Source organism: Ahaetulla prasina, chromosome 2 (assembly GCF_028640845.1).
Source record: "Ahaetulla prasina isolate Xishuangbanna chromosome 2, ASM2864084v1, whole genome shotgun sequence".
NCBI classification, from domain to species: Eukaryota; Metazoa; Chordata; class Lepidosauria; order Squamata; family Colubridae; genus Ahaetulla; species Ahaetulla prasina.
In genome coordinates this window covers 197,728,209-197,747,793 of record NC_080540.1, presented here as the reverse complement: position 1 = coordinate 197,747,793, position 19,585 = coordinate 197,728,209, and the positions used below count along the sequence as shown (strand labels likewise).

General features: G+C 36.6%; 2 protein-coding genes across 2 annotated transcripts in view; one reads left to right on the top strand and one right to left on the bottom strand.

Moving 5' to 3' along the window:
- The window catches only part of LOC131191182 (nuclear cap-binding protein subunit 1-like), a 30,862-nt gene extending 28,534 nt beyond the window's left edge, over window positions 1-2,328 (top strand). The window contains exon 23 of the mRNA XM_058169047.1: window positions 137-2,328. Coding sequence (XP_058025030.1) covers window positions 137-250 — 114 coding nt within the window. The 3' untranslated portion in view covers window positions 251-2,328. The remainder of the gene's footprint in view (window positions 1-136) is intronic.
- On the bottom strand, window positions 2,251-9,279 carry XPA (XPA, DNA damage recognition and repair factor). The gene is made up of 7 exons (XM_058169046.1): window positions 9,232-9,279; window positions 7,890-8,056; window positions 7,080-7,199; window positions 6,366-6,471; window positions 4,979-5,144; window positions 3,321-3,438; window positions 2,251-2,596 (listed from the first exon to the last, which is right to left on the bottom strand). Exons 2-7 carry the CDS (start codon window positions 8,026-8,028, stop codon window positions 2,448-2,450), a joined length of 798 nt encoding a protein of 265 aa, XP_058025029.1. The 5' UTR covers window positions 8,029-8,056; window positions 9,232-9,279; the 3' UTR covers window positions 2,251-2,447.
- Between the last annotated feature and the right edge of the window lie 10,306 nt (window positions 9,280-19,585).

The following is a 19,585-nucleotide window of genomic DNA, read 5'->3' as shown; positions in this document are numbered from 1 at the left end:
CTATCATACAAATCAAACTTGCAATATTAAGCCACAGCTGACAAGTGCAAACAAGATACTAAATTTTTTAAAAGATGGTTTATTTAACATGCTACGTCATTTCAAGCTTAACTGAAATGCTGTTTTGTGTCTGCAGCATCATCAAATCATCCAACAGTACATGGTGACCTTGGAGAACCTTCTATTTACAGCAGAATTGGATCATCACATACTGGTTGTATTTCAGCAGTTCTGTGCACTCCAGGCTTGAATAACTTTTATTTTTTGTATAGGACTTAATTTCATTTTGTTAAACTTAAGACTTCAATGGGAAAGAAAAGAAAAATAATAATAATCTGAAAGTGTGCTGTGCTAGATAAGCTACACAGTGCTCAAATTTTCAGCAGTAGGGGCCTTATGCTAGTTATGATTCTGGGATGTTTGGGATGGAATAATGTGTGGATTTCTAAATTTGAAATGGATTGAATGTTGACTCTGCCATAGCATCCCTTTTGTGCCCTCTGATTGTTGGTATAAAAGTTAAAATTAGAAGACAATAAATAGATGTGGCTCTTCGTTTACCTCTTGCATACCATGCAATGGGTTCCATAATAATGTGAAACAAGTCTCAAAACATATGAATGTGTCTGAGGATGGCCTTTCTGGTGGTAATGCTCAAAGCTCATAAGAAACAGAAGCCTCAAATATATGAATGTTTAAATGGCCAAGCCTGCGAACAACTTTTGGGTATGTTTGCTATCAGAATGAATTATCATGGTTATGTGAAACATAATTGGAAATTATAACACGTTTTTTTATATTGGTCTACTGTGCTTATTTTGGGTCACACAGAATAGAAACAAACATAATTACTGAAGCAACAATCCTTGCTGCTCATTTGTAATGCAGATATAAGTTGCATTAAGAGACTTAATAAAAGCTATCAACTAGCCTGATCTGCCTTCCATAGCTCAAGATTGTCTGATTACTCTGGAGAAAGCATATTTTTGTTTCATCGGCCTAGACCAGAGGTCTTCAAACTTGGCAGCTTTAAGACTTGTCGACTTCAACTCCCAGAATTCTCCATCCAGCTATGCTTAAAGCTGCCAAGTTTGAAGACTTCTGGCCTAGACTAAGAAGACAACCAGGGCTATTGTGCTCCTTTTTATTTATTTGTGTTTACTCATAAATTTGATAAGCCCAGTCATTAGATCAAGGCTGGTTTTGCCAATATGGTTATCAACGTCTTGCGAGTAAGACATTTGAGAGTTACTTAAGAGCCTATTCTTAATAGTAGAAAATATATATAGCTCAGCGTTGAATTGCTGGACTCTTAGTAGTCCCATTTATCGTTACTAGGCAAAACAGCCCAATGAACAGCTAATATCATCCAGCCAGTTAATGAAAAGCAAGTTCACAGACTGCTAAAGTCTACTCATTTACCAACATATGCAAGGCCCAGATGTTTTCCCTCAAAATATTATGTGTTCCTTTAAGAAGAACTAGGTAGGGCAGGGGTCTGCAGTGTCAAACACTCAAAGAGCCATTTGGACCCGTTTCCCACAGAAAAGAAAACACCGGGAGCCACAAAACCCTTCCCGTGCCAGACTATTTCTTGAGCGGCCACAAAACTAGCATATGTAGTTGAATTAAATGTTCTGTTTTCTTCTGAAACTTTTCTTTTCTTGGATTTATCCATGGTTGGCCTATCAGGGGTTGAAAAGCTCAATAAATCGCATGCCAGCGGGTGTCACACATTGGCGGTTGTGACGCATATTTTGAGTGACAGGGAGCCACAGCAGAGCGGTGAAAGAGCCACATGCTGCTCCAGAGCCGCAGGTTGCTGACCCCTGAGGTAGGGAGATTACATACTGCTCTAGCCTACAGGGCCTCAAACTAACTTGGTCAGCTGTACATTCCTACTAACTCTTCAACCCTCCCAGTAGCATTCTCCATGGCAATCCATAGCTCAATCTGAAGTTTGGGGGCTTACAGGTCTGTGACTGTGTTGAAATAACACTAAATCAAAACCACACAAACCACACTTTGGTATATTATGTTCTCTGATGCAGCTACTATCTCCACAGTGATAAAGATGCAAGAACCAAGTGCAAGGGTGTGTTTTCTCTTCTCTATATTCTATAATGTATGTGTGTATGACCTTCAAAATTGGAAACTGTTTTTTCTAACCCACAAATTACTGTAGATATATATATGAAAAATGTTAAGAATGCATGCAGTGATACAGATAAGCATTTAACTGTGTAAGTATTAGACAGTTAAATATTTTTATTATTCAATAAATGTAACATTTTTTTAATAAAAAGATGATTATTATGCCTCTTTTCTACCAGATTTTCAGTTATTTCTGGATAATGGTTTGGGTATGCAAAATAGGACACAAAGAATGTGATCCATTACATAAATGCTTGAATATAAAAATGCGTTGAATGTAAATCCAAGCCACACTACATCTTTTCATAGGTTAATTCATGACCACACGTGCTGCAGATCTTTCTGTACGTATCATTGTCTATCATTTCTTCAGCTCCATACTCATGTTGATGGATACTTGTGTCTTTTTTCCATAAACTACTTCTTACAGCTCGCCGTAATTCTAATATGATAGAAGGACCACAATCATTAAAACACAGTCACACACAAATAAAATTAATTAACCCCAATGACAGTCTGTATGTGCTCTGAATGAGAGTCTAAATCCTAAATCCTTCATTAATGTTGTTTTTGAAAGAGAATGTGCAGATGGAATTGGAATGAATCTAGAGTGCATTTTAAAGTCCATTAGAAAATGGGGATCATAAAAATCAGTCACAAAAGCATGTAAGCCCCCTTAATCTTTCAGCCAGTGGGGCATCAGCCACCAAGAGTATGATGAGTGCAGTATAACTGGCTATCAGTAGGGGTTGGCCACTTGCAGAATTCCAATTTCCCTGACAGTTCTGTCAATCCTTCCTCCCCACCCCCAGTTAGCTTTCCCTTTCTTTCTTGGAAGGTTAGCACTAATAAGAGAACTGACTTCTGCACAAAGTTAGCTGGGTCACTCTCATTCAGCCAAGGGAAACAGATCATGGCAAACCACTTCTGAAATATTTGAGCCAAACATTGACGGGAAACCACCTAAAAAAGCTGCACTATAAACAGTTGTATCAACCCACCATTTTCACTTTTGAGTCAAATATACTGGGTCTAAGTGGAATCCACGAATAGTGTGTGGTGTTTTTTTAAACTAATTTGTGTAGACTGGCACACTGTCCTTCGATCTTAAAAGTAGAGGGACAGGGAGGTTTACTGGTATCACTCAACTACGACATGTAACCTACCTTTAACTTTTTTATCAAACTTTTTCTGTTTCATCTTCTCTCTGTTATCTTGGCGGTTTTCTTTAGCTTCTTCTAATGCTTCCTCACTACCCCAAACTTCAAGGGAACGTTTAATTACCTGTAAATGCCAAGCATCATTTGAGTAAAATTAAGGGGACGAAACAAAATTGTTAAATCAGGCAGGGCTACTGTATCTGGGCTACAAAAGCCTGGGGAGACTAGCTGGTAACAAAGGGTTTTCTGTATCTGGTCTCCTGGAGGACCCTGAGAGGCAGGCTTTTCCTGGACAAACCTTATACAAAGTAATGTCCCAGCCCCATCTTTGTGCTGGCTGCTGTACAACAAGCAAGGGCTCTTGTTCTCAGCTAGCTGTCTTTAGCAAAGAATATAGTGCATGATGGCGAACCTATGGCATGCGTGCCACAGGTGGCACGCGTAGCCATATCAGTGGGCATGTGAGCTCAGCTCTGCCAGCTGATTTTCAGGTCACTGAAAATTTTCAGGCTGTTTCCTGCCTCCAGAGGGCCTCAGGGGTGGGTGGGGAAGGCCCATTTTTCTCTCTCCCCCCTCCTCCCCAGAGGTCCTCTGGAGGCTGAAAACAGCCCATTTGCCAACTTCCGGTCCCATTGGGCCAAAAATGGGCCTACTGGGCCATCGCATGCCAGGAGCGGGCGGAGCAGGGAGGTCACATGCGTGAGGGCAGGGCGCATCGAATTATGTGTGCATGCATACCTCCCCCCGCCGCCCCTCCTGGCACGCGATGGCAAAAAGGTTAGCCATCACTGATATAGTGCTATCTTCACTTAGTACTGTTTTCATTCAGTATCTTTGGGGAAAGGGTTGTTTTATTTAAGAAGCCATTATTTTTATGGAAGAATAGCAATTCATACAAAGAAGCGGTCCTGTTTACTCCTCCTGGCAATACCACAATAGAAATCAGTGCTTGTGGGAGGCAGCATGGCAATCATGCAACAGATTCAGAAAGTTTCTGGAAGTAGCAATGAGATTAGTTCCACAGAGGCTGAAGGGTGTTGTGGTTTTTTTTTAAGGAAATAGTAAATGAATCCCTCCCTACTATATATTAAACTATACTGGTAGTTTAATGGTAAATAAGTAGTTACAGAGGATTATCTGTAATGATGTCTCTCAACTTGCACCATTTGCTACATTGTTCCAAAGGATTCCCCAAATTTTTAGAACAGATTTTGCAGGTTACAAAAAGACCTTCTCTTCTCTTCTCTTCTCTTCTCTTCTCTTCTCTTCTCTTCTCTTCTCTTCTCTTCTCTTCTCTTCTCTTCTCTTCTCTTCTCTTCTCTTCTCTTCTCCTCTCCTCTCCCCCCCCCTCCCCCTCCCCCCTCTCCTCTCCTTTCCCCTTCCCTTCCCCTTCCCCTTCTCCTTCTCCTTCCCCTTCCCCTTCCCCTTCCCCTTCCCCTTCTCTTTTGAGAGAAAACTACACTGAATCAAAAAGCCTTCCCTCAGTAGAAAGGCACATTCTGATATAATTCAGCTCCCACATAACCTATTTATCACCACAACAAAAATCGAGACAGTTGAATCAGATAGTTAAACGTTCACCATGAGAAAAAGTGAAATGCTGTTCGAATGCAAAGAAGTCATATCTTTGGAAGAAAAATATTAAGAGGAGAAGATTCAATTACCTGTAGTTTTAAATAAAGTTTCATATCACCCCAGTGTGGATTATGAGGATTTTTCTTCAGAATGAATCTAAGCACTGGCTCTCTCTTGTCTAAATCACAGTCTTTGAGAAGATACTCTTGCTTTGCTTCAGTCCTTGTTAAGAGTTTATGCTTGTTTTCAACATCTCTGAAATGAGATCCCAATTCAACCTGAAAATGCATTCTATGTATTTGCGTATATCAAATAATATATATATATATGTTACAGCACCAACTAAACTAATTCTTAACTTTGTATTTTTATGTTCAGTGGTACATATTATAAGCACACCAAATATCAAGTTGGTCTAAGCAACAACAACAACAAAAGCTTTGAAAATGATTTGGAAAAAGAGCTTCAAACTTCATAAAAATACAATTCTCTTTTCTGACTTCCACATGAAACTGAACAAAAAAAAAGAACTTTAATGAACAGAATATTTAAATCACCTTTTAAATCACCTCTTTTTTCAAGCTTGTGTGGAAGCCTGTAAAAAGGAGTGCATTAAATGAACATTAAAAACTATGCTCAGGTAAGGTCAAACACTTCTTCCAAATCATTTTTTAAGCATGCACAATATTAATACTAAGTATCAATGCAACCACAATGTAACCTGAATTTTATCTTTAAGCATTCCACTTGCTAGAAATAAGCACAAATTTGACAGTTTAAAATGGATTCCTAAACACACTTCTAGAAAGTAAGATTCTCTGGGAATATTTTCCAAATATTTTAATTAGGCCCACAGAAATTAACAGGATTATTATGCTCAAACTTTTATATGTATCTGTACTTAACTAATATTGGAAATGTCCACAATGACATATAAAGACAACACAATATACACAATATACTAATCTCAAATACATTTATGGATTACATTATATATATAATGTAATCTGTTAAATGTATTTGACATTTCAGCCTTTTAGTCTTTTTCTACATGCACATTTATAAAATAAATGTCGTGTTCAATTGAATATATTCTTGCAAAAGGAGATATAACATACATTCAGTTTCTGTTAAAATGTATGGTTTTCAAATTATTCATTTGCATAATACGCATATGACCAACATTTAGGAGGCTGGTACACATTTAAACATATTTTTGATTATCCAAAAATAAACTTGTTAAATGTCATTGTATTTTTTAATTGATTGATTTGATTTGATGCTGCCCAACTCCAAATGACTCTGGGCTTAAATTAAGTTTATAATATTTATTTTTTACGTCGAGCTAGAAATTTTTGCAGTACAAACAAAATAAAACCATTTATTAAACACTAAATCCACTTACTTAGTCATTCTTAATCCACAGTTGCCAGGAGTCAGAACTGACTTGAAAGTACAAAAACAAAATTGCCGTACCTGCAATTATCACATGTTGCCAGGTCAAAATGGTTCATGAGATATGAGTCCATGAATTCCTTCCCACATTCTTCACAGATTAGATAATCAAATTCTAATACTGGACCTATTAAAATAAGAACAGAAGCACAATAACAATAATTTAGGCTCTTAAATTTATCCAAAATAGTAAAGTAACAATAGCAAGAAATAAAAACACACACACACACAAAAGTTTTGGAATCTTGGAAATGACATTTCATTGTGTTTTATTGTCTCTAAACCTTGAGAAAAAATAAGCACTGCTTATTAGAACTAATAAATTCTAACTAACTTGCTTTTCCAGGTTAGGCAAGTTGTGCTGTTGATGTGGTTTTATAATACTCTTTACCTTGGATAACTTGGGTTATTGTTCTGTAACTTTGATTTCAATCTTTGAATGCTGCCGAGAATCATTTTAAACAAATTATTGACTCAATAGTGCAATTTTTTCCAGTCTGGTGACCTCTAGATGTGTTGTCTCCATCCGCATTCACTTTCATTCTCAGACAATTTTGGATTAAATTAGCAAATTTATATTCTTATTTAACCAACGTTGAACCTAAAATACTGCCTACATCAGTATGTGTCCATACTGTGTCCATACTGTGTCCAACAAGAACATACGGCTCTTTTCCACCAAAATTTCCTGTGTCTTACTTATTCAGGCACTTATTAAAATAAAGCACAAATTACCAGGGAGATGCACAATTTTGTCAGTTTGGTGTCGATTTGTCTCTTCTTCCTCTTCCTCCTCCAGAAAAAAACCTCCTCCTGTATCTATTGTCTTTGAAGGTATTTTAACTTTTGAACTGCCTGGAAAGATAAAGTAACAATTTAATTGTGCACCTGTACAAATAAAATGACTTTGTTTTGGAATGACTCCATAACATTCATTATATAAACTACTTTCAGTCACTGAAGAGACTTCAACACTTCAACACTTTTAGACCATAGTCTAGAAATACGTACATTTACACATCTCGTATCCACTTCAAACTGTGATGCAACAGATCTAATTTATAAAACAAACTGGGAAGATATGAGTGAGTTCATATATTCACTAAGCCACTGTTTATATAATTACACTTCACTGAATGAAGCACAAGTGGCTGGTTTGGCCCATCCTGCTAATAATACAATACAGAATGAGACTGGCTTGGTATTACCTAGCAATAAGCCAATAATGTCAATGCACATTTTTTCTTTAGATTTGAATAAAATATCCTTCACCATAGTTTGTTCCAAAAACATTCTTCCTTATTATTATGAATGAGTGCAGGCAGTGAATATACGTCCAATGAAAGGCCTAGTTAAGGCAGAGAAGGTGGTGACCCTTTTTACAATAAACTTGTTTAATTTCCCAGAATGTACAACTTATTACGGAAAGTCTTAAGAACTTCCCTACATCATCTTCATCATATGACTTCCTTATAAAGAACACAAACTAACAGGAGCTCTGTCATGTTGCCCCCATATATGGCACAATAACAGGATACGGCAAACCTTCGCCAGAAGAAGGGTAGGGCCAGTTCGCCAGTCTAGCTTGCCTGAGCATCAAAGCCCGCTGACGGTTCCTTTCAATCTTTGCCTTCATGGTCTCAGAGAGTGTATTTTTTTCTCCTTGGGCAGCACTTGGATCCATGACCAGATTCAGAATCAGAATCACTCATCTAAAAACGGGAAAAGAACAAAAAAAGAAATAGTCGAAGGACTACTAAATACCAATTTGAACGTATTTAATAAAACGTGGAGTGAGGTGGGATGGCATTGATAGAAAAAGTGCAGAGAAGAGCAACGAAAGATGATTAGGGGACTGGAGGCTAAAACATATGAAGAACGGTTGCAGGAACTCGGTATGTCTAGTTTAATGAAAAGAAGGACTAGGGGAGACACGATAGCAGTGTTCCAATATCTCAGGGGTTGCCACAAAGAAGAGGGAGTCAAACAATTCTCCAAAGCACCTGAGGGTAGAACAAGAAGCAATGGGTGGAAACCAATCAAGGAGAGAAGCATCTTAGAACTAAGGAGAAATTTCCTGACAGTTAGAACAATTGATCAGTGGAACAACTTGCCTGCAGAAGTTGTGAATGTTCCAACACCGGAAGTTTTTAAGAAGAGATTGAACAACCATTTGAAGTGGTGTAGGGTTTCCTGCCTGAGCAGCGGGTTGAACTAGAACAGGGGTCTCCAACCTTGGTCACTTTAAGACTTGGGGACTTCAACTCAACTCCCAGAGTTCAACTCCCAGAGTTCCCAGAGCAAAGCTGGCTGAGGAATTCTGGGAGTTGAAGTCCACAAGTCTTAAAGTGACCAAGGTTGGAGACCCCTGGACTAGAAGACCTTCAAAGGCCCTTCCAACTCTCTTCTCCTCATACTTGGATAGGTGATTCTTGGGCTGTTTTATTGGAACTCGAAACTCCTCCCCCCAATCCATTTTGCAACGCTGCCAAGAAAACTTCAGAGATGCATCCCCCCCTCCCCCAAGAGGCGGCACGACTGATAAAAGTGAGCTTCAGCGCACAAACGTTTGTGCCCAATCAATCATCCGAGGTCTGAAAATGTCACACAACTCTTTGTCGTTTTGCCTTGCTGGCATCAGCCAGGGAGATTTAGCAACTCGCCTCCCCGCGAAGGTTAACCCGTGCAGCCTGTCAAACAGGATGACAGATGCAAGCAGGGACAAGAAATGGGTTCCCTCTCCTCTGACCACCATCATCACTATCTGCCAGTTATTCACGGCACGGGGCTCCCTGCCCCACGTATGTTTAGTCTTCACTTCGCGCATCCCGCCTTGGAAAAGCAGGAAAATCCGAGAAGACCCTCCGACGCCACGACCAGTACTTACAGGTAGTATAGTTGGCTTCTTGAACAGAGCGCATGCGCTGGAAAAGGCACCCTCTCACCCACCCACCCAGCGAAGTGTAATAGGGAGCTTTTGACCATAGACTTAAAAATAAAGAAAATACCATCCGTCCGTAGATAGCGAGATTTAAAATGGCTTTTCAAGGAGACAGGAAGATGTTTTTTCTAATTATTCCCAATTTTTTTTTAAAAAAAAAGTCCTATGCAATTATCTTTATAGTGTGCAATATAAAGTCGGGATGAGAAAGATAAGTTTGGTGTTGTATGATCTCAAGCGCAACTCGTAGCTGCGCTAAGAGAGTAACTGATACAACTGATTCAGGTTGTAACCAAGTTCAAAGCCAATCTCTTAGGTCTCAGTAGAAGACACTTTCTCCGCGGTCTTCAAAAATTGAGGCAATTTCAAATTTGCAAAAAACGAAGGACGACTTCGAAAGACCAAGCACTCCAAATTTTCTGCTGTCCAATATGTGTTTGGAGGCGAGCCGCCTGGACTGCTGGGAGTTGTAGTTCGGCCACATCAGGTGTATAAATTGCCCAACCCAGAAAGTTGCACGTGGGCTTTTGACAACCGACAGCAGAGTGCGCTGAAACCTTTGCAAATTAATACCTTCTACTTTTATACGACTTGCTTAGTTGGCGTAAACATACAGACTTATGGTAGTATAAGCATTACAGACATATAACCTTCAATCTTTTGATTTTATTTTAACATTGAAATAATTAATTACATGCCATCAAGTCCAATAGATTTCCCCCCAATGGTGCACCCATTACATTGTAACTGAATCCTTTCAGCTCCTCCATGACCCTTTTCTCTTTCCTTCCAACTTTCCCAGCATTACAGTCTTTCTCAGAAAGCTAAATCTTGCCATTCTTCAAAATAGGATTATTTGAGAGTGGTCATTTGTGTCTGGAGTGAGAACTGGATTGATTTATTTGGTGATTTCTTAGTTTTCTTGGCTGTCCATAAGATTCTCTTCTCCCATAGGTAAAGATAAAGGTTCCCCCGGACATGTGTGCTAGTCGTTTCCGGCTCTAGGAAGCGGTGCTCATCTCCGTTTCTAAGCCAAAAAGCCAGCGCTGTCCAAAGACATCTCCATGGTTATGTGGCCAGCATGACTAAACACTGAAGCCACATGGAGCACTGTTACTTTCCCACCAAAGTGGTCCCTATTTTTCTACTTGCATTTTTACGTGCTTCCGAACTGCTAGGTTGGCAGAAGCTGGGACAAAGTAACGGGAGCTCACTCCATTACGTGGCATTAGGGATTTGAACCGCTGAACTGCCAACCTTCTGATCGACAAGCTCAGCATCTTAGCTACTGAACCACCACATCCCTTTCTTCTCCCATACCAGAGTTCAAATGCATCAATATTCTTCCTGTCCTGTTTCTTAAAGTCCAAGTTTCACTTCAATAAGTTTCACTTCAATAAGAGTGTCACTGAGAAGACCATGGCTTACGTAATTCTGATCTTTGTAGGTGTAATCACATCATGACCTCTGGATATCTTTCTAAGGCCTTCGTGGCTGCCCTGTTGAGGTCTACTCTGCAGGGTTATATTTCTTGACTGCTTATTCTTTTACTGTGCTATTGGTGGCCTATCCCAAAAGGTGGAAGGTGCCTACCATTTCAATATACTCCATGTCAGCTCTAAGATTGGTTGTACTTCTTTTCATAAGTTTGGTCTTGAAGAGACATGTGAGTGACTCTGCCTATGTGCTAGCTGAATATCACAGAGGTATGTATGGAAGGCAGGACTTCTCACAATGACAAACACTGAAGCATCCCTGCCATCAGGGATTTGTGCTTTGGCAAGAGTAATGATGTATTCCTAACCAGCACTACTTTTTTTTTTTTTTCATTTATATCCCGCCCTTCTCCGAAGACTCAGGGCGGCTTACATTGTGTAAGGCAATAGTCTCATCCTATTTGTATATTTACTACTTTGTATATATTATATATATTATTTGTATTTATATATAATTTATATATTATATATTATATTATATAATTATATATAATTATTTATTATATATTATTATATATATTATATATTATTATATAATTATATATATTATATTATATATTATATTATAAGTATATATATATATATATATAATTTGTATTATATATATTATTTATATATATTTATATATATTATATATATTATTTGTACATATACTACTTGATTGTATATATACTACTTGATTGAAAGTTCATTGCATTCAACTACTGACCGGGAAGAAGAACTGCAAACTGGTAATTAAAACTTCCAAACAAGAAAACAATGCCTCCCTCAAGACCATCAGAATGGTCTGGTAGAATTAGAGACAGGAAACAGCCTCAAAAGTCTCAACTGTATATTTTACTGGGGAATGAGACATCTCGGACCACAGAAACTCATATGAAGGATTTTTAAAAATTAATCCTGCAGATTGCAACAAATCCTATTTTAACTAAATATTCAAAATCAGAAGATGATGTTTGAAGCCTTGATGTTGCAATATCATGGTATCTGTTACTTTCGCAATCAGAAATCTTCTTTCCTTACTTATTTCTGTTACTTTTTAATTAATAACCCAAAAGAAAAAAGAGCAAAATATAAAAATAATAGCAATGATAATATATGTGTTGTGGGGGGGAAGAAAAAAAATTGCTCTAATAAAAAAGTGAAAAAATACAACAAAAAGCATGCCATTATTAGACTTTATAATTCTATACATTTTATTTTTATTTATTTATATGTCTCCTGCCTTTATTATTTTACAAATAACATATCTAGCATATTTTTCTCTTCTTTTCCCCACAATAACAACTCTGTGAGATTGGTTGGACTGGCCCAGTCACTTTCTCAAGACCATACATACTTGCTAATGGAAATATTATATTTCCAAAACATTTATACAGCTGTCTTTTGTTTTAACCTACTGTATTCTCTACAAATGAGTCTCATATTTCATTTTACTTGTCTATACAAAGTATACATCTATAGGGAATCCTCATATAGGTGACAAGTGCAATTAGGTCTTTGATCTATTGAATAAATGGAGCCATACATTTATTTTTATTTATTTATATGTCTCCTGCCTTTATTATTTTACAAATAACATATCTAGCATATTTTTCTCTTCTTTTCCCCACAATAACAACTCTGTGAGATTGGTTGGACTGGCCCAGTCACTTTCTCAAGACCATACATACTTGCTAATGGAAATATTATATTTCCAAAACATTTATACAGCTGTCTTTTGTTTTAACCTACTGTATTCTCTACAAATGAGTCTCATATTTCATTTTACTTGTCTATACAAAGTATACATCTATAGGGAATCCTCATATAGGTGACAAGTGCAATTAGGTCTTTGATCTATTGAATAAATGGAGCCATACATTTATTTTTTTAGTGCTGCATAATCAGTCTTTTAGCCCTAGCAAATGCAGAGAAAATCCATTTAAAGTAGTCCTCAACTTACAACAGTTCACTTAGTGACTGTTCAAAGTTACAACGGCACTGAAAAAAAAGTGAGTTAATACCATTTTTCGTACTTATGACCATTGCAGCATCCCCATCGTCATGTGATTTACATTCGGATGCTTGACTCATATTTATGACGGTTGCAGTGTCCTGGGGGTCATGTGATCCCATTTTTGCAACCTTCTGACAAGCAAAGTTAATAGGAAAACCAGATTCACTTAACACCCGTGTTACTAAATTAACAACTACAGGGATTCACTTACCCATTGTGGCAAGAAAGGTTGCAAAATGGGGCAAAACTCACTTTAAAAATGTCCCACTTAGCAACAGAAATTTGGGGATCAATTGTGATCCTAAGTCAAGGATCTGTTTGTGCCCTATACAAACATATGTAAGTATGTATGTACTGTATATATCAATAAATAAACTATAGATAAGACTATGAGACTGCCAAAGCTTTCTCAAGAGGCATGTGGTGTGATGATTAAGGTATTGGCCAGGAGCAGGGAGACCAGAGGTGCTATTCACAGGTTCTGACAGGTTCTGGAGAACAAGTAGCAGAAATTTTGAGTAGTTCGGAGAATTGGCAAATACCCCCTCTGGCTGGCCCCAGAGTGGAGAGGGAATGGAGATTTTGCAATTTCCTTCCCCCAGGAGTGGAGAGGGAATGATGATTTTGCAGTATCCTTCCCCTGCCATGCCCACCAAGCCACACCGCACTCACCAAGCCACACCTACAGAACCGGTAGTAAAAAAAAATTGAATTTCACCACTGAGGGAGACCCACGGTCTAGTCCCGTGTCATTTATAGAAGCTCAGTGGGTGACTTTGGTCAGCTGTTCTTTCTTAGCCCAACCTAGCTGACTGGGTAGCTGTTGTAGGAAAAAATAGCAACAGAAGCTCTGTGTATGTTACTTTGAGCTTCAGTACAAAATGTGGGATATAAAGTTAATAAGTACATGAATTTCCCAAATACATTTCTGAGACAGTGTATTCAATATGTGGACAGCCCTTGCATGTACCACAAGTGAGAATGCTTTTTGATTTAGAGAAAATGATTGATAAAATGTGTGGGCACAAATTGCTGCATGGAATGTTTTTCATAAATATGTATTTATGAAAAAAATATTTATTTATTTTATATTTATATTTATTTATTTATTTATTTATTTATTTATTTATTTATTTATTTATTTATTATGTATTTAATACTATTAATCTTCTCATCGTTTCCGTCACCAATCTCTTTCCACATGACTGTATGACTGTAACTTTTTGTTGCTATCATTAAGGGTTAAATTGCAACCTATGACCATCATTTGTGTTGTAAATGTTATACCTTTGATGAAGGTATTTTTTTTCTTTTTTTTTCTTTTATGTACACTGAGAGCATATGCACCAAAACAAATTCCTTGTGTGTCCAATCACACTTGGCCAATAAAAAAATTCTATTCTATTCTATTCTATTTCAAGGCTTGTTGCTGAATATGATAAGTGTGGCGTTAAATGAAAGAAGTGTTTAAATAAATGACAAAATTAGGAAATGGTTTAGCACTGAGCAGGGAGAAAAACAGGGATGTATGATATCTCCATGATTCTTTAATGCATTTATGGATAAATATGTAAAGAATACTTATGGTAACACTATAGGTCTGTTGGATAAGAACATAAATGTGCATATGTCTTCTGTATGCAGATGATGCTGTTTTATTGTTTCAGACCTTGATTTGCAGAAAATATTAGACAGATTGTATCATATAATATGAAGTATATATTTGAAGACTAATGTATCAAAGACAAAGTAATAGTATGGAAAGTGGAATGAACATTAACACATTGTATATAAATGGCAATAAAATTTGCATATGTTGATTGAAAGTTAATTAAAAATGGAAAACAAATGGCAAATATTTAGGAATGTAAATGCTGATACAAGGTGAGTGGTCTATTGTTGATTAAAAGAGTCAAAATAGTAACTTCCTGCCAGCTTCTCTCCTGACTTGGTTGTAGGAAGCTGACAGAGAGTTGCTTTACCAGACAGCTCGCCTGTCTGGAACCCACACCACATTTCTGACATCAATACAATTGAACGTGTCCAGAAATATTTTACAAGAAGAGTTCTCGACTCCTCTGAAAATAACAAAATACCTTATGCCACCAGACTTGAAATCCTAGGATTAGAAAACTTAGAACTCCGTTGCCTTCGACAAGACCTGTGTTTAACTCACAGAATCATCTATTGTAATGTCCTTCCTGTTAAAGACTACTTCAGCTTCAATTGCAATAATACAAGAGCAACCAATAGATTCAAACTTAATGTTAACCGCTTTAATCTAGATTGCAGAAAATATGACTTCTGTAACAGAGTTATCAGTGCTTGGAACACACTACCTGACTCTGTGGTCTCTTCCCATAATCCCAAAAGTTTTAACCAAAAACTTTCTACTATTGACCTCACCCCATTCCTAAGAGGACCATAAGGGGCGTGCATAAGAGCACAAACGTGCCTACCGTTCCTGTCCCATTGTTTGCTTGTTTCTTTTTTTTCTTCTTATATATATATGCTTATACTTCCTTATATTACCTCATATATATGTTTATATACTATATAATCTTTTTATGTGATGCTTATATATATTGTTGTGACTAAATAAATAAATAAATAAATAAATAACAGCAATGGGACTCGGTTAACAGTGGCAACCAGGATTGCAGGGATTGCTTAACCACGGTATCACACCCTTATTCTGTTCCCAATTGCCATTATAAAATGAGGATTACCTGTAACAGATTATTTTACAGATGTATTTGGTTTATAATTTATAAGTTATTCAAATTTATACATTCAGAATAAATTATTCTGAAATTCAGTACTGAGCAGGTCAAGAACTGTGTGATTAAATGGATGCAGAATTTGAGTATGGTAAAAGAGGTTCAACAAGGAGAATGGAAGAAAAATATTACATTTACTCCATATATTTATATTCAGAGAAAATTGGTATTAGATGTTCTATCACTGGTATGTTACTCCAGTCTTGATTGCTAAAAGTTATAATCCGCTATACTATTGCTTCTATAATGAGAAAATTAGATTGTTTTTTCACATTGGTGGCAATGCAATAAAACTCAACAATTTGTAAAAAGATTCATACTAGAATAAAACACATTTTGAAATTGAATTTCAAAATTTGTTTACAGTTGGAGATATTTTAATTAAATTTTGTTAAACTATATATTCCTTCAAAAAACTCTGTATATGTTAATTTCACCATGGATACTATATACTTCTTGAAAACTATGTCTGATTCCTTTTTTGGATGAATGGCTAATCAAGGTATGGGACTATGTTCAGTATTCAAAATAAACATATTTAAAAAGTAAATCTAACATAGAATTCAATTCAAAAGTAATACATGATGTAATTTTATAAATAACGAAGGGATTATTAGTTATTTGTAACATCCACAACATTTTAGATTGCACATTTACTTACTTGTATTTCAATTGTTGTATTTTAGTCTTTTATTCTTTTCATATAACTTCCCTGTTTTATGTTTTCTATTCTTTTCTAAAATGCTTAATTTAAGAAACCTTATTTTTAAAAATGATGTGGCAATATATAGAGGATAGTTTGGCACTCTGGGAGAAATGATTGCATCTCAGCTTTCAGTCGGTGCTTAAGGCCTTCTGGAGAAATAAAGATAGTGTTTAGAATAGCCTCCCATATCTTTCTGGAACACCAGAGTGTTAAAGAAAAGGAAGATGTTAGAAACCAATGTTTCTAACTAGCCACTTGCATTGGCTTACCATGTAGCAAAATCTGTATCTACACAGATCCTTTGGTAGTCATATGAGAGTGGGAAATAAGCATTATGGAGAGAGAAAAATGAAATGAGAATTATCAACCTTCAATTGCAACAATACACGAGCACACAATAGATTTAAGCTTAATGTGAACTGCTCCAATCTTGATTGCAGAAAATATGACTTCAGAAACAGAGTTGTTAATGCTTGGAATGCAGTACCAGACTCTGTGGTCTCTTCCCAAAATCCCCAAAGCTTTAACCAAAAACTATCTACTATTGACCTCACCCCATTCCTAAGAGATCTGTAAGGGGCGTGCATAAGAGCACCAGCATGCCTATCGTTCCTGTCCTAATGTTCCCTTTGATTGTATCCAATTTCGTATAGTTATTACATACTTATGCTTATATATATGCTTATATTTATTTATTTATTTATTTATTTTTATTTATTTATTTATTTTATTAGATTTCTAGACCGCCCTTCTCCCGAAGGACTCAGGGCGGTGTACAGCCATAATAAAAATAAACAATGTACACTTAAAAATAAATTAAAAAACTTATTATACAGTTTGGCCAAGAAATTTAAAATATATAAAATCTAAAAAACCCCAATTTAAAACTTTAAAAATTTAAATTTAAAATCTGGACAATTTAAGAGAGCCCCGCGCGAACAAACAAATATGTTTTCAGTTCGCGGCGAAAGGTCCGAAGGTCCGATATTTGGCGTAAACCAGGGGGAAGTTCATTCCAAAGAGTAGGAGCCCCCACAGAGAAGGATCTTCCCCTGGGGGCCGCCAGCCGACATTGTTTGGCGGACGGCACCCTGAGAAGTCCCTCTCTGTGTGAGCGTACGGGTCGGTGGGAGGCATGAGGTAGCAGCAGGCGGTCCCGTAAGTACCCAGGCCCCAAGCCTATATATATATGACCATCAATTGTGTTGTAAATGTTGTACCTTGATGAACGTATCTTTTCTTTTATGTACACTGAGAGCATATGCACCAAGACAAATTCCTTGTGTGTCCAATCACACTTGGCCAATAAAATTCTATTCTATTCTATTCTATTCTAGTTATTTTATGCTTATGCTTATATATACTGTTGTGACAAATAAATAAAATAAAAATAAAAATAAATAAATAAACCTTCCCTTGGTGACATTGCAACTGGCTAGTGAAATTTAATTTTTTATATATACGAAACCGAATATGTGAAACATGACCGAGGTCTACAAACACCAGCCTAGGCCATCTTTCATATGGATGAGTCAACTGACAGATTTCAAAAGAGAAAAATAAAATGTTTGTTTCAAGCTTTGCAGTCGCGGTCTGTAGAAATAGAACACTACAGTATGTGGGATTTCATTGATTGAGTTCCATATTTTCAGTATAACATCTAAATAGTGGCAATACATGTCTTTTATGTGGTGGACATTTTCTGTGGCTAAATTCTAGTAGTTTAGCAACTGGGAGAGTGTGTTAAAAATTGGTTTTTTTTAATAAAAAACTATTAATGATAATAATAAAAATAATAGTCTTTTTAAAAAAAAAAACTTCAAAGCTATATAGATTAGAAACTACCAAATGCATTAAACTGACGTTAACCATTTTCATATTGGCTTGCCAGCTGGTGAGGGACACATTTTTGGTAGTTTATGCTGTCTTTCTGCTTCATTTGTTGCCTCCTATTGTCTGAGATAGACTATTAAAGCATATACCGGTAAGTGTTGAAAGCTGCTGCCCTAAACCTGAAAAGTACAGGTATGTGAACAGATCTGAAATGCAAATATATAAGGGAAAATTGGCACCCTTCCCTAAAAGGCAATCTTAATGCATGTTTGTTATTTTTGTTATTCTCACAAAAGACGGAGGATATGACAGGATGTGAATTTTTTGGGGGGAGGGGGCGTTGTTCTTTTTCTTTTAAAAAGGAATACTTGCCTGGCTTTCATAGCTCTTATTCAACAGAATTTTACAACACAGTGCAGTCACTTTTGCCCTATCAGGAAATTCATAAGCTATCTTTTAGACAAGAAATTGGCAGAAGGTAAAAACTAGACCTGTCTTCTTTTTTGCTTCCTACATATTTTTGTTGTCTGCCACCCTCTTCCTTTTTTCCTTTCTCCCTTCCTCCCTTCCTTCCCCTTTCCCTCTCCTCCCCCTTTCCCTCCCCTCCCCTCCCCCTCCCGTCTTTCTTTCTTTCTTTCTTTCTTTCTTTCTTTCTTTCTTTCTTTCTTTCTTTCTTTGTCAGTTTATAACCCAGAAAGTTAAAAAGCTATAATTTACTGGTCAAACCCTTTTTCTGCTGCCAAAGATCATTTTTCAGACTCCCTATACCCTATATCTTTGGGCATGATGACAAAACACCACATATTCACCATTTTAAAAAAGCATTCCACATTTTAACCATTTAAAAGCACAGTTTTTGTTTTTCTAAATACAGGAACTTACAAAAACATTTGCCTATAATTCCTACAGTAGAGGCCCTGCTTATTTGGACAGTCTCTAGCCATTTCCAGTCCAGTCATTGTGAAATGAAAATTCATTAGTAGTGTTTTTCTTAATGTCTCTGTATGTAACTCATTTAATTATCTTTTTACCATGCTTGCCAGTATATCCTGTCCTAATCAGGTTTATTATCAGTAAAGATAACTAAAACAATCCTTAACTCCTTACAACTCAGAATCTAATAGCAAGGGTTTTAAATAAATATGCTAAAACAAACAAACAAAGAAAAATAAATAATAGAATCAACAAAAATTTAATGACAACAGACCAGCCAATAAATATCGGCTCACACTTACTTATGCTCCACATAAAATGAAAGTGTCATAATTATCTTCCTGAAAGGACTATGGGCATTAGCTGGTCTCTTGGAGCAAACATTTAGTAGGCATTTTATTTATTTTTATGGACATTTTACTTCCTTCAGCGCACTGCTTTGATTACACTCAGTAACTAACCTTCAGTCTATATTAGCACAAAACATTCCACGATTCAGACTATTCCTTTCATTATATGTTTCTTCTAAATCAACAAATGTGCAATCAATTAT